The sequence below is a fragment of the Camelina sativa genome, chromosome 16, assembly GCF_000633955.1.
Source record: "Camelina sativa cultivar DH55 chromosome 16, Cs, whole genome shotgun sequence".
Lineage (NCBI taxonomy): Eukaryota > Viridiplantae > Streptophyta > Magnoliopsida > Brassicales > Brassicaceae > Camelina > Camelina sativa.
The window spans coordinates 26,854,808-26,871,441 of NC_025700.1; the positions used below are offsets into that span (position 1 = coordinate 26,854,808).

Here is a 16,634-nt window from a genome sequence, read left to right on the forward strand (position 1 = left end):
TACTTAATCAAATGAGTAACGAAAACATCATCATTTACAATCAAGTATCAACTAAAAGAGAAAGACAATAATGCCAATCTCCATCCATGTTGGTCGCAACTAGAAGCTACTGTAGCCTGAATGGGGATTTTGAAGGTCTCTAGGCCCATCACTGCCAATAAACTTGATTAAGGGACCTAGAGGGGTCCAAGAATCAAACCAGAAGCTTTCTCAAAGGCCATTTCCCAGTTTGCAAATCATAAAAGGTTCCCATGATATGAGACATATATAGTTAGCAGAATCAGTAACGCAATTCTCATGCCTTACAAAGTTAAAATTAGTCTCTCAAACAGTCAAACTTCGTTGCCACACAAACCGCAAATGTATAAAATCTCTTATTACATATCTATTTTTTTTTTCCTATAGTATTTTTAAATCGCTAGAGCAGAAGCATGCATATTAGTGTCTATGCATTTTGTCTATGACTTGAGAAAAGAATCATGAATCATGAATCATGATCAATTACATAGATGTTTTTAAACACACAAAAATATCTCTATATATAATGTTGCGTAAGTCTCCTAGTTATCTGTAGTAATGATACTGATAACGGACAACACTTTATTCTGCATCTCCTTTTCCACAAGTCTGTACTCATCTATAAACCAAGTTACCTTGATCTCTTCTCCTTCACGAATATATCTTTGTTTCTCGGTTTCGTAAAACTTGAAAACCTTCTTGAAACCAATGGTCTCCCTGGACGGCATTGAATTGATCTTCACATCAGGGTGCATGATCCTCCAGTAACCACCATCGCATTTCTCAGTATCACCACAAGTCTGGTTAGCAAAGATGCAGGTTCCGAAATTTAGAAACATCTGATCACGAAGATCCACAAACTTCAATGGATGCAAGCGGTACACGTTGTTTGTAACGTAGCTAGGCCAATTTTTGCCTTTGCAGACAGCCGGTATCCTCAACACATGTTCTGCCTCATCCTGCCGTGGATCTCTTGATTTGAATCCATAAGCTGGCAACAATAAACTTGCAGGAACCGGTACGGGTTCAGTAGTGGACAGATACGAGAAATGCTTGGCAAGCAAGGAACTAGTCTCGGCTTCAAACAGAAAACGGATCTTGCAAATAACTAGAGGATCTTGATTCCAGTTCAAGTTATTGGTAAGCCTAAACTCTTCCATTACCCAACTTCGCTTGTACTCTCTTGGTTTCCTCTTTGTGCAGAACTTGAGAATCTTCTTGAAACCTAGAACCTTTCCAGTCTCCTTCGATTTGATCAGTTTATCACGACCCATGATCCTCCAGCAACCTGATTTGCATCCATCAGATTTACCACACTGTGGTTTAACGATAAAGAAGGTAGAGCTCTCAGAATCGAAATCTTCATATGGATTCGTCTTGAACACGTGGTAAAGAAACCATCCCAAGCATCTTCGTTAACGATCATACACTTCAGATAACGTGAGAGTATTACATCGTCTTCTGCGTTCAACAGTTCGTCTGCTGCTTTGATCAGTTCCCTCGTGATTTGCTGATAAGTTGCCTCGTCTTCTCCGTTGCTCAGTTCGTCGTCCTCCGTAATGAAACTAAATCGATCAAGAGAATAAAAGATGGGATAGTAGGAGAGAAAGATCAAACGCAAGAAAGTGTTTGTTACTTGGAGATGAAGCGAAGAAGAAGAAGATCGTAGAGAGACTTATGTTAATGGATGTGCTTTTAAGTTCCTTCATATCTAATTTTTGTGTTTACCAATATAACCTTCTTCCTTCACAGATACTTTTACAGTTTCACTGTTATAGTTTCCTTTGATAAAATAGTAATTTCTTAATTTGTAATTAATTACCTTTAAGCATGTTAAATGGATAATATTTGGCACTATTTTTTCTTCGTTATGTTTAAAATATACTAATTAATTAATAGTTGTGAAGCAGAACGAATAAGTTTTAGAATTTTTTTTCTTTGTCTTTTTTTACCTAAAGATTCCAAATCTTGGCCCTACAATCTCTTTTAATCACTAGTTTCGTTTGGTGTAACTCGAGAATCAATACCAACTATTGATAATATAATTTTTATTCGATTAATCGGCATTTTTTAAAATAAAAACAGAGGTAAAAATGTCGCATTATTTTTTCTCTTTGGCCAATTTATCCCCAAGGGAGAGATCCTTAGCTTCCTCTTTGACCTTGTTGTGATTCATCAGCTGGGCTAATCTCTCGGCAAGACTCAGCCTAGTCGCAGGAGACACACCATTCTTTCCAATGATTGATTCAAGAACTGCCTCTGCCAACAACTTATTCTCGACCACAGCTTGTCCAGCTTTAGGAATAGTATCGTCTTTAGAAAACGCAATCTGCAAAACATAAAAGTGTTCATAGCTAGCTACACGTTCTGACTACTAGATTGTGATAGGACAAGGTATAGTACCGTGAGAGAGCCTTTAGGGGAAAGAGCGAAGAGGATGGAGGCACCGGGAGGGAAATTTTGGTCTTTGAATATCTTCAAGAATTTTTGAAGAGCTTTGGCTTCACTCTGTGTGTAAATCCCTAACGATTTCCAAATCATGACACAGTTCTTTGCTACTTTCATCGAATATTCTTTCCCCGTTAATGGTCGTTTCATTGTCACCTTAATAAATTTCTCAAACTCACCTAATTTAAGAGCAATTCAATCGTAAGATTTTCTTAGAAAGGCCTAACAAAAATTGATTGTGACGTGTCCGTTAAGCAAGCATACCTGGCATTAGCCTCTAGGTAAAGGCCAATGACAGTGAAAATCACAAACTTACCATGCATATCCAAACCTCGCACACCTAAAAACAAAAGAAGTCAACAAAAAAAAAAGTTAAGAAGGCAAGAGAACAGAGGAAACAGAGTTTTCTCGAACCTGCACCACCGAGGAAGAGGGGATTGTGGGAAGCTTGTGAACTGATGGCTGGTGCAAATGTAACATTATCGATCTGAAGTTGCGTGACGGAGGATAACGACGGTAAGAGAGAGTTGGACAAAGACATGGCTAGCTGAATTGGTTTGATGATAATAATTTTGAAGGTTTGTTGGTAATTTATAAGAGAAAGAAGGATTACTGGCTTTAACTGGTTGTATAACAAATAAAAAATAAAATGGTCAACACTCACATCTTAAATATTAAATTTTGAATAATGTTATTACTATAAAGAAAAAATTTCTATGTTAATAATGAATACTAGAGACATGTCCATTTAAGTCCATCTTCTAGAATATCCATTTTTTTTTTTTTGCCAGCTTCTAGAATGTCCACCTGTTTTTAAGGTCCATCTTCTAGAAGTTTATAGAACTATTACTTGTAAATGATGTTTCACTTTGTCACCAGATAAAACCATCTCTTTGTACTTCTATGTAAATGACCCTTTCTTCATTGAAATCATTCACCAAATCTTTTATCTCTTTTCTCTCTATTTCACAACATGATTCTTTACATGCGATTAGAGATAACAAATTGCAGGCACACACAAAAAAAAAAAAAACCTCTCCTCTATAACCACAAACTGCAGGAAATAAAGAAGTATGCATACTACTAGTCTCTAGCTAAACCAAAGAGAAAAAGAAAAAAAACACAAGTCCTCATGAATGTCAGTAAGATGATCGATCATGAAATCCAGAGTAGAAGTGATCCCTAGAGCTAGTTATCTTCAGTTAACTTGATAACGCACAACACTTTATTCTGCTTCTCCTCTTCGTTAAGCCTGTACTCTTCTATAGTCCAAGTTACCTTCAAATCTTCTTCTTCATGACCATAGCTTAGTTTTTCCATTTGGTAAAACTCAAAACCCCTCTTGAAACCAATGGTCTTCCCGGACTTTGACTTGATCAGCTCATGACTATGCAGGATCTTCCAGTAAGCACCATAGCATTCATCGGTTGTACGAAGAGTCTCGTTAGCGTAGATGCAGATACCGTAAAATCGAAACATCTGCTCGAAAGGATCCACAAGCGTCAATGGATGCAAACGGTAGACGTTGTTATTGGTAACGTAGCTAGGCCAAACGTTTCCGTCAGAATCAGATATCGTTAACAGATAAGACTCATCCTCCTCTTGGGTATCGGAATAGTATCCATAAGATGGCAGTAATAAATTTTCAGGAATAGTAGAGAGATACGAGAAATGCTTGGCTAGCAAGAAACTGATCTCGGTTCGGAACAGAAACCTAATCTTGCAAATCACATGATCTTGCTTCCGGTTCAGGTTATTGGTAAGCCTATACTCTTCCATTACCCAGCTCCTCTTGTATTCCATTGGTTGACTCTTTAAGCAGAACTTGAGAATCTTCTTGAACCCTAGGATCTTACCAGTCTCCTCCGATTTTATCAGTTTATCACGACCTATGATCCTCCAGCAACCCGAACTACATCCATCGGTTTTACCACAACTCTCTGTTCGTGGTTTAACGACCAAGAAGATAGGTATCTCAGCATTGAACTCCACATTTGGATTCTTGTTGAACACGTCTGCGTCTTGGGTGAAGAGCTCAGCCCATGAATCTCCGTTAACGATCATACGCTTCAGAAAACGTAAGATTATTACGTCGTCTTCTGCGTTTAACATTGCGATTTGATTATAATCTGTAGCCGATTCGTCCTCCATAATGAAACTCAAGAAAAAGATTGGATCGAGAGAGATAAAAGATCAAACGCAAGAATGAAGCGAAGAAGAAGAAGACGAGAGTTTAACCTTATTTATATCAAATTTTCGTGTGTTGACCTATTTACCCTTAATTATACACAGTTTAACAAAGTTTTTATAACCTTATCTTTGTGGTAATTAATGGATAAATTATCTACAAACCTTATTTTTCTTGAGCTTATTAAAACAAATTACTATCAGTTTAAAATGTATGGGAATTGTATGTTTTGTTGGCATATGTATAATCTTATTACACTACAGATAGTAAATTTCTTAATGTATAATTAAATAGTAATGTACTGTGGATGCTCATATTCGGTTCTATTTTTTTCGTCTTCGTATTTAACCGTAAAGTTAATAAACTAATATCTAAATATTTTTCGTTCACTAGTGAAAGAATACATTACGTAGTTGGCAAACTCTACCTCTAATGAGATTTATCCGCAATATTTAGAATCACCAATAGAAACAATTCGAAACCTGATTAAATTATTTTTAGGCATATTTTGTTAGTGAATCGATAGTAATGATATCATTCTTTTTCAATGTACTTTTAGGCTCATTTTTGCCGATTTTTTTTTTTTTTTTTTGCAAAGTAATTCAAACATATCATATATAGATAAACATGGGAGAAAGTTACAGTTTTGTAAAAAGAAAAATCTGATGAAGCAAATCTCAAATTTAAATTAAAAAAAAAATTGACCAAAACCTTAATCAACGATATTCCAAGTCATATCATTCTCAAAGATCCAATGACAAACTTCAATCCGACCGGGACTCGAACCTAAAGCCAAAAACGCTCCATGACTCGGACTCCAAGCTGACGTGTCAACATGACAGATGGCAACACCATGGTTAATCTTCTCTAAACTCTCAGGTTCAAGTATATCCGCTTCGTAAACCCGTACCCGAGGAACCGAGTGACAGTAATACAATAAATACGGGTACAAACTCTGGTGACACGAAACAGCTCTCGTCACATCTCCACCGTTGATTCCGTTGACTTTTCCAATCAAGATCTTTTTCTTTGACCCAACGACACTCTCCGTCGTCCTCACCACAACACCACGTCCAAGTACCGACGTAGCGAAATCTATCATATCCTCCGCCGATCCAACGCACCGCTTCGTCTCGCCGTGACTCGCTGGTCTCTCACACTCCGAAACCGCCGACGAGATTATCCCCGCCATCGACGAATTCTCACCGGCGCCAAAAACCCTCCGAATCTCTCCGATCTCCGAAGACGAAAACGGTATACTCGAAACAATGCTCCGGGGCAAAAACGTCCTTTCAGGCATTTTATCTTTAATATCGGGCATTTGCATCAAAGTCCCTTCTTTCAACATCGATTCCCTAAAGAATTTACCCTCCTCAACCCATTTATTCACTGTTTTGCCACTAGAACTCACGTTATTAGTGTAATGAGCAAAAACGACGCCGTCTTTAGTATACTCCTTAAAACTCGGACCTTGGCCGTAAGTTTTGAAGCTCACGTTTCCTCCAACGTTGCCTTGGCCGTAACCGGTGAAATTATCTGAACCGAGGTTAAAAGATTTACCGTAATTTACGAAATTGACCTTCTCGTTGTTCGAGTTCTTAGCGTAGGAAGCGAACGAGTCGACTCCGATGTTGGATTGGTCTCTGTAGTTTTTAAAACCGTAAACGGCGCCGTTTCCTCCGTCACCGTAGCCTTTGAAATCGTTAACGGGGACGTTACCATTTCCTCCGTAGCTCGTGAAACTGTCGTTAGCTCCGTTACCGTTTTCTCCGTATTTGGTGAAACCGGATTTGACGACGTTTGACCCGGTTCCGTAACCCGAGAACTCGTTCGGAGCTCCGTTTCCGTTTTTGCTGTAGCTTGTGAACGTTTGCTCTCCGTTGTTGCCGTTGTCGGAGTAGGTTGTGAAGGTTTGTGATCTTCCGTTGGCTTTGTCGGAGTAAGAAGTGAATCTCCCGTTGGGTTCGTTTGCGTTTGTGTTGTAGCTCGTGAATTCGCCGGAGCCACCGGTGGTTCCGGTGGCGTATGTGGTGAAGGTTTGGTCAGCTACGTTGACATCTCCGGCGTAAGTTGTAAACCCTTCGTCGTGTCCGGCGGAGTTGCGGCCGTAACGTCGGAACGAGTCGACGGCAATGTTATCACCGCCGGAATAGTTTTTGAACGAGTCGGCTCCGGAGAGACGGTCGGAGCCGTAGTTTGTGAAGTTCTTGCCGCTGTACGCGGCGAATTCGACGTCATCGCCGTGTTTTTCGAGTGAATGAGCGGCGAGTTCAGGGAAGCAGAAGAGTTTCGCGGCGGAGCAGAAATCGGAGTGGCGCGTGTGGAGGGAGTGATAAGAAGCGAGTGAGGCGAAGCGCGTGGAGTCGACGGGTGTTAGTGGAGAGGCCTTGGAAATGAAAAAAGAAGGTTTTGGTGAGTCGCCGTTGATGTGATTGTTCCAATAACGTATCAATGAGGCTTTTGGTGTGAATGGATTCTCTGACGACGCCGTGATGTTGCCGGCGGTTTGTTTTGCACCGGCGAGATACACCTACATTTTTTTTGGTTATGGTTAAGTATGGGATTGGAATCTAACAAAATGTTTAAAAAAAAAAAAGTAAAACTAGTTAAAGATTGAATCAATATGCTTACACGAGAAGATGAGAAGATGGAGAAGAAGAAGAAGCAAAGGAATAGAGTTGAATCAGCGTTGTTCATCTTCATTGGTGGTTGAGAGAGTTTTGTTGGTTGAGAAGGAGAAATAGTATGAAGAGAGAGTAGTAACGAGACTTCACTTCATTATGATTTCATGAAAGAGAGAGTGCGTTGTGAGACTTCTTCACCTATGAAGTGAGTCATTATAATAAATTTGAGAAGTATGAACAGTTTATTAGGTACTAGTATACTATAGATTAGGACTTGTGTTTTTACGTGGGTAATTTAGTTAAAAGAAATATTTAGATAGCTTTCATAAAAGAAAGAGGTCATTTAATTAGACTTACAAATTTAAAATTTATTTATGAAAATTACGGTAATAAAAGTCCATATTAAAACTTCTGAAACAAATTATATGAAAAATCTACCAAAGTGGTTTCAAATTTAGCCTTTAATGGTCAATAGTTTATTGTCGGGCTTTTGCTTTTAGTTTTTTTGTACATTTTTAATCTAAATAACTCCAGTTAAATGAATTTTAGTTATTCAAATAGGTAACCTGCATAAACCAAGAACTAGTTTGAAAATATTAAAATTTTCACAATCTTGATTGGTATAATTTTGAATACTAAGTTTCTTAAAAGACAAAATCCAAAAACTCACTCAGAAACGCACTACCACATCAGCTTCAGAAGCTTCAGGTTATAATTTTGAGAATTAAACATTTCTTTATCAACTTTATTAGGTATCTCGAAAGAACATTAATACTGTTTTAATCAACTGATAATACGTCAAAAGAGTCCAAAAGAGGAAGAAGAAGCTTTAGCTGGTATAACTAAACTTGCATAAAGTCAAAAGAGGGAACATATCATTTACATTTAGTTAAAATATTAGTATAAGAAATGAATCAGAATAACTAAATAAGGCTGCATAAAGCAATATTAAAGATGAATCTCTCCCCAATAGTTACTAGTTAGTGTCAAAAATATCAAATTATATGAAAGATATATAAAGAAAAAGAAAAAGAAAAAGCTGAGAGAGACTGTTTCTTGCTGAATAAAGAGAGAAAGTAAATAGTAGAAAAAAAAAAAAAAAAAAACTCAAGATTTGAAAATTAGTAACTTTTGATTATGTTTAGTTCTTGGGCTTAGTGTTAATGAGTAATTATAGTTTGGATTTTGGAACACTAGAAACTGGTATTGATGGATCCCTGAACCCTAGGTATCAAGTATAAACTACTCCCTCATGATGAATACATTGTACTTTAATATAGACATATCATGGTTTGTTTTAAGTATGACTAATAATAATAGGTGACTTTATAATTCTGTCTCCCACCAAAATAAAGATTCTTAAAATTATTATAATAGCTTTTCTTCTTCTCATTTAATTCAAAAGTACAGAATGCTATATCAAGAGCACTGGACAATGTCAATTACAAAAACAAATGCTAAAATAAGTAAGAGCCGAAGTAGTTAAACAAACTTAAATAATTGTCACTTGCACCATTAGTGTTGTTTTAAAGTTATCACTCATAAATTTTTCACAAACATAGTATGAGTTATGAAAGATTCATAGTTCAGTTTCGATCTTGTATGCAAGAAATGGATTATCAAATTGGAAAAAATTGTGGTGGTGGCTAACGTGCGACCAATATAACTAAAGAGTACCTTTTTATAGTTTTATTTTGTTTGCACATTAATGGTCATAGAATCCCGCGTTTTAGCACTTGGTGCGATGATGGGCTCTCCGACGTTTGCCGACAATATTATTCATATATTTATTTGTTTAAGCAAATAATAGACCAACTATATAAATATATATCTTTTATCCCAAAATAAATTATCATATGTGATGACTAAACAACATGTCATATGAATAATAAATTTTCAATTTTTATAAAAATACTTTTTGTTTAATAGATTGCATTCAAATAATTGTGGTAAGAAACCAATGATGTCCCGAAATCCAATTATAGTGTTATCCTATATAAAATCATCCATCTGTTTTAAAATAGAAGATGTTTTAAAAAAAGAAGATTTAGAAATATCTATTTTTAAAATGTTTGATCAATAATAAAAATTACTTTATAATAGAAATTATAGTAAAATATTAAATTATCTGTAGTTTTCATAAATGTTTTCAACCATTTTATAATATGAAACAAAAAAGATTTTCAAAAAACTTTTATATTACAAAACGGAAAAATAACATATAAATAAATGATATTAAAAGCCCATGAAAAGAACAAACCGATGAGGTAGTGTAGTAGAAAATAGAAACTCATGCAAAAAGAAAGTCATTCGGACTTCGGAGAAAGAGATAATATTTCGAAAGAAGAAGAATAAGCAGTATTTTTACAAGGTATAAACACAATAAGGTCTAAGTTTGTTTTTTGTTTTTGTTTTTTTTGTTCTCATTCTTTGTGTTTAAACTTTCACTTAATTACGTAGTAAATTTACTACAATTAACTAAACAAAAACTCTCATGTTTCAGTCAATTACCGAACAAAGAGAAGGTCTATATATGAAATCAGACTTTTCAAGTGAAAGATATCAAAGAAGTATTTAACAAAATATAAACACCATAAGGTTATCTTTTTTTTCCCCAGCAAAATCAAGTATATTGTTATCTGAAAGTGTTTACAAGATAAATAACCATTTCGAAACAACCTTGTACATAAATATAAGAAATTATTACAATTTCGATAAGGCTTACTATCTAAATTTAGAGCTTCTGGTTTTAAAACCTACTTGTTTTCTTTCTTTTGGTTTGTACTTTTGCTTACGTAGTTTTTGTAATTATATTATATTTTGCTTTCTAGTTACCTAGTTAACTATTAACCAAAATAAATTCAAAAGTTATGTTGACTAAAATTCACGGAACACCATTTCTCACAAATGTTTAAGGTATGTATATCAAAATTAACATTTCAAAAGAAGAAGATAATCAATATTTTTACAAGGTACATATAAACACAATAAGCTCTAAGTTTCTAACTTTTGTTTTTAATTATCTTTCGTTCTCATTCTTTGTGTTTAAACTTTCACTTACATAGTATATATACTACAATTTACTAAACAAAAAAAACTATCATGTTTAGTAATTAACTAAACTATATATGAAATCAAACGTTTCAAATAAAAAATATCAAAATGATTTTCTGCAAAGTATAAACACGACAAAACTTAGTATATAAATTTAGAACTTTTGCTTTTAAAACATACTCGTTTTTTTTTTTTTTGTACTTTCGCTTACGTAATTCTTATAATTATCTTATATTTTGCTTTCTTGTTTTCTAGTTAATTCTTAACAAAAATAAATTCAAAAGTGAAGTCTGAATTGTTAAAATTATGCTATTTCAATCATAATCTATGTGCTTTGTGAAAAAAGATATTTTTGTAGATAAACTATTATTTTTGACTAATTTATCCAATTAAAGAGTAAGTTTTTCACCATATTGATTCAAAAACTAGAAAAAATTAAAGACCAAGTCACTCATTTGTAAGTCAATAGAGATTGAAATTAAAGAGAAAAGTTACCTTCCTAATTAAGATTTTTAATTACTTTTTACTACAGTATTTATGTAGGCAACTTTATAAAATTTTGACCATATTAATTACAAAAGTAGAAAATGTATGGCCAAGATTTTAATTTAAATAAAAGTCAATCATTTGTAGGATAAGTTTGAAGAAAGTATTAAAAAGGGAAGTAAATCATTTTTTAATTTAAAAATACCAAAAAGAGATTAGTAAAGATTGAAATTTGAAAGGTCACGACTCACGACGTGTGGAGGTCTTGTAATTGCGACATTATCAAGAAACCTGTCAAAGAGATCTGAAATCTAGCAAGAAGATCTCTGCCACCGAATTGAAAAAGGTTCTTCTTCTCTTCCTTACCCTAGCTCTCTCTCACCCTAATCTCTGCCCTAATCAACTTTCTTTTGTGTAAAATTTAGGGTTTTCGGGAGAGGCCATGGCTACAACGTCTCTAAACAGCTGTGAAAGCAAGAGAAAGTCTATCAAAACCGAACACACCTTGGTGAAAGACAGGTTAAGTGCTTTGCCATGCCATGTGTTATGTCGGATCATCTCTCAACTCTCTACCAAGGAATCGGTTAGGACTAGTATCTTGTCGAGGCGTTGGAAAGATCTCTGGTCACAGGTTCCTGTTTTGGATTTGGGTTACGATGTTTTCAAAGATACTGATTTCGATTTGATGGGCTTTGTAGATTGGTTTTTGGAAACTGACCTGGCTTTAGTCTCGTTCAAGTTGGCTTATGATGTTTATATTGAGCACTGTCATGATAGTTTTGTGTCCACGATAGATGAAGTGGTTGAGCGTGGAGTTAGTCATCTAACTATTGACAATATGGTGTCTGTTTAAGATACCTTGGTTAGGATGCCTCTCTCGCTTTATTCATGCTCGACACTGGTGGATTTGACTCTCTACACTGTTGTCTTTGATCATCCACAATCAGAATTGGTTTTGTTACCTCGTGTCAAGAATATGTATCTAGAGGGGGTCAAGTTTGATGGCCTTGCTGTTCTGGAGAAACTCATCTCAAACTGTCCAGTTCTCGAGGATTTAACCGTGATTACATATCCTATGGACTACATGGAAGTTGTATGTGTTCGTTTTCAATCACTGAAAAGCTTCACACTAGAATCTCATCGTAATCCGCAGGAAGAACAAGATCCCGATGTTGTAATCGATGCTCCGAGACTCGAGTACATGAGTGTCAGTAATTACCGGCCTAAACGCTTTGTCATACGTAACATTGGCCCCTACGCAAAAGTTGACGTTGATGTTATGTTTGACCACATCGACCTTGATGATCCATTGGAGGCAAAGACGATCCGTAAATTCCTCTTTGGAATATCCAAATTTCACGAGGTGGTCATATCTGCTGAAACCCTAGAGGTACACACACATAAGTGATTAGTTTAATAAGAGTTTAATTATGATTGTATTCAGTCTCATATTTACTATTCTTTCTTGCTATACACAGGTCATCCATGAGTACTCCCAGGTGGGAAAGTTGCCTAAGTTTCTCAATTTGACTCGATTGGATGCTTCACTAGTGCAGTCTTCGTGGGAATACCTACCAGCCTTTTTGAGATGCTGTACGAATCTACATTCGCTGATTCTGGTGCGTTTCATTAATTCTCCTTTGTTCATGTAATTAGATTGAGCTTGCTTCATATATGTATCAAATATATCTTTTCATATATATGATTTGTTTATATTACTAGGAACTTGACCGTATCCCAGAGAGAGAGGAGATTGAACTATCACCAGTGCCTCAATGTGTCTTATCCTCACTCCACTCCCTTCAGCTGAAGGCACCACAAACAGTAAGTAGAATGATGCTAGTTTCGTATTTTAGGAATAACTGTAATGCCTTGAGGAAAATACTTTTAAGTGGGGTGTAACATCATCAAGAGAAGCGAAAGGATATATATCAAGGATAGGAGATATATTAGTGTAATGTTGTTGTTATGCTTACATTATATTGTTGTCTCACCTAAATCCAGTTTACTTTACCAACAGTTATTGTAAATACTTTTCAGATATTTTGTTGACATTGGTTTTATGTTTCCTAGTTTTTTTCTAATACTTTCGTGTTTAATTATGTGAGTTTGAAACCTAATTCTCTATGCCTTGTCAATATTGTTCCTTACTTCTTAGCTTGCTCGATACTCATTTATGTGACTTTGAGAGAGTCTATTTTTTTCTTCTCATCCAAAGTAGTTTCTTTGAACGTTTGTTGCTATAGTTTTTTGCATACTTTCTTTATTTCACAAAGAATATTAGACAGAAAAAAGAATTGTTTCACAAATAGTATCATTCTACATTTCTAATGTGATTTTTATGCTAAAATTTCGATTTACCCTTAAACATCTTTGTTCATTAATAATTTAAACATCTTTGTTTATTAATAGTTTTTCTTAATTTGTGTGAAATTTTTCAAAATGACACTCTATGTAAATCACAGAGAGTATTTCACATGATATGTTAGGACTTAGTATAAAATAGTAAATACACTATACATTTTAAAAAGTTGATATATAACACATCTGCTCACAAGAAAACAACAACCAAATGGTTGCCCAATCTAGAGTAAACTTAATGACTTAATGTAATCTAGTTATAAGATCCAATTACTTTAGGTCACCTCGTATATATGCTTAATCTTTAATGTGAATCCAACTCTTATCAAGACATACGCCAACAGGCAACAGGCCAAAATGTTCTTCCGGAAACCACCAAAGTATTAAACCATCTTTGTGTTGACTACTTCACACTAAGAGTTTGACCACTAGTCCCCCGGCTTAATTCATTAACTTTGGTGAATACCGGTTTCCTTAATTACTACTAGGTTCCACTTCAGCCATTGTACACAAAGCCTAGCAATATCATCCAAAACAAGTATCTTGTGAATAAAGACAGAGAAAAACTGTGCTTTTTGCAAAGCCAAATCCGAGACTATGCAAATACAAAACGATTTTTGGAGAGCACGCTATCTATCACCAGAACTGAAGCTCAAACAAATAACATTGCAATAGCACTACTTTTGAAAACGAATCAAATAGTTCCAACGAGAAAGATAAAGCTTTGTTTGTTGTCTCCAACGTAAATTAACCTACGAGCAAGAGACAAAAACGCAATTCAATTTTCGATCTTTACAAAATGCTATTGTAAAAACTAAAAAGGCTATAACAGAATTAGACTTGTCAGGAAAAAAAAAAACAGAACAACGTAAGCTAAAGCTAACTGCACAAAATGTTTTACAAAAAAAAAAAGAAACAATTGACTCCTAACATCGAACCCGGAACCCTATATACGATGTCAAAAGAACTTAAAGGAGTTCGTCCGAGTTTTTCCGATAACTTTTAATACTGTGGTCCGTCAATTTATTACCGGGAACTGATCTTGACTGTACACGTGTCTTGTACTCGTCAGGAGCAATAAATAACCCTTATAGTTTTGTAAATATTTATGATTAACCCCAAATATTTCAATTTTAACAATATACACCCCAATCGAGATACATTACTACTACGGCTGACTTTTTAGAGTTTTGTTTGACCTGGTTTAAGGCGATGATTCTGGTTTTACTAGCTATGGTTTTAATCATCAACTAAACCGGGAAGGGAAACCAAAATACAATTTATATTGGTTAGCCAACAATTTTTATAGTCTATCTTAGGTCTTTGATTAATGAGTAAGGAATACAATTTTTGGATTATAAAAAAAAAACTTTAAAAGAGACGTTTTTGTCCAACGCTTCCAGCTTACAGAGAGCAGTCGTCTTCGTTCGTGAGCTCGTAATTGCGATCTTCTCAACTTCGATTACCCGTACAAAGCCATGGCCGAAACCGCGAAAGAAATCAACGGCGGAGATGCTCAGGATCTTCTCTCACTTCTCTCTTCTCCGGCGAGGGATTTCCTCGTTCGTAACGACGGCGAACAGGTTAAAATAGCTTCTCGCTTCTCTCTCTCTCTCTTGACCTGATTTTTTGAATTTTATCGTCGTCGATCTCAACTTCTATGTGCTTGTTTCTCGATTCTTCCCTTGTGATTGTTCTTTTGGAGAACCGATTAGGGCAGAGTTTGACTGGTTGGTTGATTATATGAATTTTTATGATGTTCAGGTTAAAATTGATAGCTTAATAGGGAAGAAGATTGGATTGTATTTTTCAGCTGCGTGGTGCGGACCGTGTCAGCGGTTTACTCCACAGCTGGTTGAAGTCTACAACGAGCTTGCTCCAAAAGTTGGTTTCGAGGTTGTTTTTGTGTCGGGTGATGAGGATCAAGAGTCCTTTGCTGATTATTTCAGTAAGATGCCATGGCTCGCTGTTCCATTTGCTGATTCAGAAACACGTGACCGTTTGGATGGGTTGTTCAAGGTTACGGGTATCCCTAACCTAGTGATGGTTGATGATCATGGTAAACTTGTGAATGGTAATGGGGTTGGTGTCATACGAAGCTATGGAGCTGGTGCTTATCCTTTCACACCTGAGAAAATGAAGGAGATCAAAGAGGAAGAAGACAGGGCTCGGAGAGAGCAGACATTGTCATCTGTCTTGGTTACTCCTTCACGGGACTTTGTGGTTTCGCCAGACGGAAACAAGGTACCCCTTGATTATATATAGCTTGTGTGATTATGTTTTTGGCTTTTTTGACTTGATGAGGCTGATCAGTTGCGTTTTCATTAGGTACCTGTATCGGAACTTGAAGGTAAAACCATTGGCCTTCTCTTCTCAGTTGCCTCTTACAGCAAATGCTCAGAGTTTACTCCAACGCTTGTTGAGTTTTATACGAAGCTGAAGGAGAATAAAGAGGATTTTGAGATTGTGTTGATATCTCTTGAAGATGATGAGGAGTCTTTTAATCAGGACTTTAAGAGCAAGCCATGGCTAGCGTTGCCGTTCAACGACAAAAGCTCTTCGAAATTGGCTCGGCACTTCATGCTGTCTACGTTACCAACACTGGTCATTCTCGGACCAGATGGAAAAACCCGTCACTTGAATGTCGCTGAAGCTATTGATGACTATGGACTTCTTGCTTATCCTTTCACTCCAGAGAAGTTTAAAGAACTCGAGGAGATAGAAAAGGCAAAGATAGAGGCTCAAACGACCGAGTCACTTCTTGTCTCAGGTGATCTCAACTATGTTCTCGGAAAAGATGGTGCTAAGGTATTGCTCTCAATACCCTTTTTCATCTTCTAAACACTGTTCTTCGAGGCTGATCTGAACCAACCTGTAAAAAATTTGGCTTTCTTTGTTAGGTGCTTGTTTCGGATCTGGTGGGGAAGAACATTCTTATGTACTTCTCAGCTCACTGGTGTCCTCCTTGTCGCGCCTTTACACCAGAGCTTGTTGAAATATACAAGCAGATAAAGGAGCGGGATGAAGCGTTTGAATTGATTTTCATCTCCAGTGACCGTGACCAGGAATCATTTGATGAGTATTACTCACAAATGCCGTGGCTGGCTCTTCCATTTGGTGATCCTAGGAAAGAATCCTTGGCACGAACCTTTAAGGTCGGTGGGATCCCAATGCTAGCAGCTCTGGGACCAACTGGGAAAACCGTAACAAAAGAAGCAAGGGACCTTGTGGCAATCCATGGAGCCGATGCTTACCCTTTCACTGAGGAACGTTTGAAGGAGATTGAAGCCAAGTACGATGAGATGGCAAAAGAGTGGCCTAAGAAGGTGAAACATGTTCTTCATGAAGAGCATGAGCTAGAACTGACTCGTGTTCAGGTTTACGTGTGCGATAAGTGTGATGAACAAGGAAAATTCTGGTCTTACCATTGCGATGAATGCGACTTTGATCTTCAT

At 36.2% G+C, this 16,634-nt stretch overlaps 3 protein-coding genes and 3 pseudogenes across 4 annotated transcripts in view; 2 read left to right on the plus strand and 4 right to left on the minus strand.

Annotated features, from left to right (window-relative positions):
* On the minus strand, positions 529-1,850 carry LOC104754089 (annotated as a pseudogene).
* Positions 2,120-3,007, minus strand: LOC104754090 (annotated as a pseudogene).
* LOC104752711 lies at positions 3,635-4,652 on the minus strand. Its single transcript, XM_010474915.1, has one exon. The coding sequence runs from the start codon at positions 4,615-4,617 to the stop codon at positions 3,655-3,657; it is 963 nt and encodes a 320-aa protein (XP_010473217.1). The 5' UTR covers positions 4,618-4,652; the 3' UTR covers positions 3,635-3,654.
* On the minus strand, positions 5,253-7,528 carry LOC104752712 (polygalacturonase 1 beta-like protein 2). The gene is made up of 2 exons (XM_010474916.2): positions 7,286-7,528; positions 5,253-7,184 (listed from the first exon to the last, which is right to left on the minus strand). The coding sequence occupies exons 1-2, from the start codon at positions 7,355-7,357 to the stop codon at positions 5,367-5,369; spliced, it is 1,890 nt and encodes a 629-aa protein (XP_010473218.1). The 5' UTR covers positions 7,358-7,528; the 3' UTR covers positions 5,253-5,366.
* LOC104752713 lies at positions 11,192-12,881 on the plus strand (annotated as a pseudogene).
* Positions 14,514-16,634, plus strand: part of LOC104752715 (probable nucleoredoxin 1) — an 8,668-nt gene continuing 6,547 nt past the window's right edge. The window contains exons 1-4 of one of the 2 annotated variants that reach the window (XM_010474920.1): positions 14,514-14,762; positions 14,944-15,423; positions 15,508-15,987; positions 16,080-16,296. In XM_010474920.1, the coding sequence (XP_010473222.1) occupies positions 14,658-14,762; positions 14,944-15,423; positions 15,508-15,987; positions 16,080-16,296 (1,282 nt within the window). In that variant the 5' untranslated portion in view covers positions 14,514-14,657. The remainder of the gene's footprint in view (positions 14,763-14,943; positions 15,424-15,507; positions 15,988-16,079; positions 16,297-16,634) is intronic. The other variant, XM_010474921.1, reaches the window with a different exon arrangement.

Coding starts and splice junctions, on each gene's coding strand:
- LOC104752711 (XM_010474915.1), bottom strand. CDS start 4,617: ATGGAGGACGAATCGGCTACAGATTATAATCAAATCGCAATGTTAAAC.
- LOC104752712 (XM_010474916.2), bottom strand. CDS start 7,357: ATGAAGATGAACAACGCTGATTCAACTCTATTCCTTTGCTTCTTCTTC. Junction 7,185..7,285: donor CCATCTTCTCATCTTCTCGT/GTAAGCATATTG, acceptor AAAAAAATGTAG/GTGTATCTCGCCGGTGCAAA.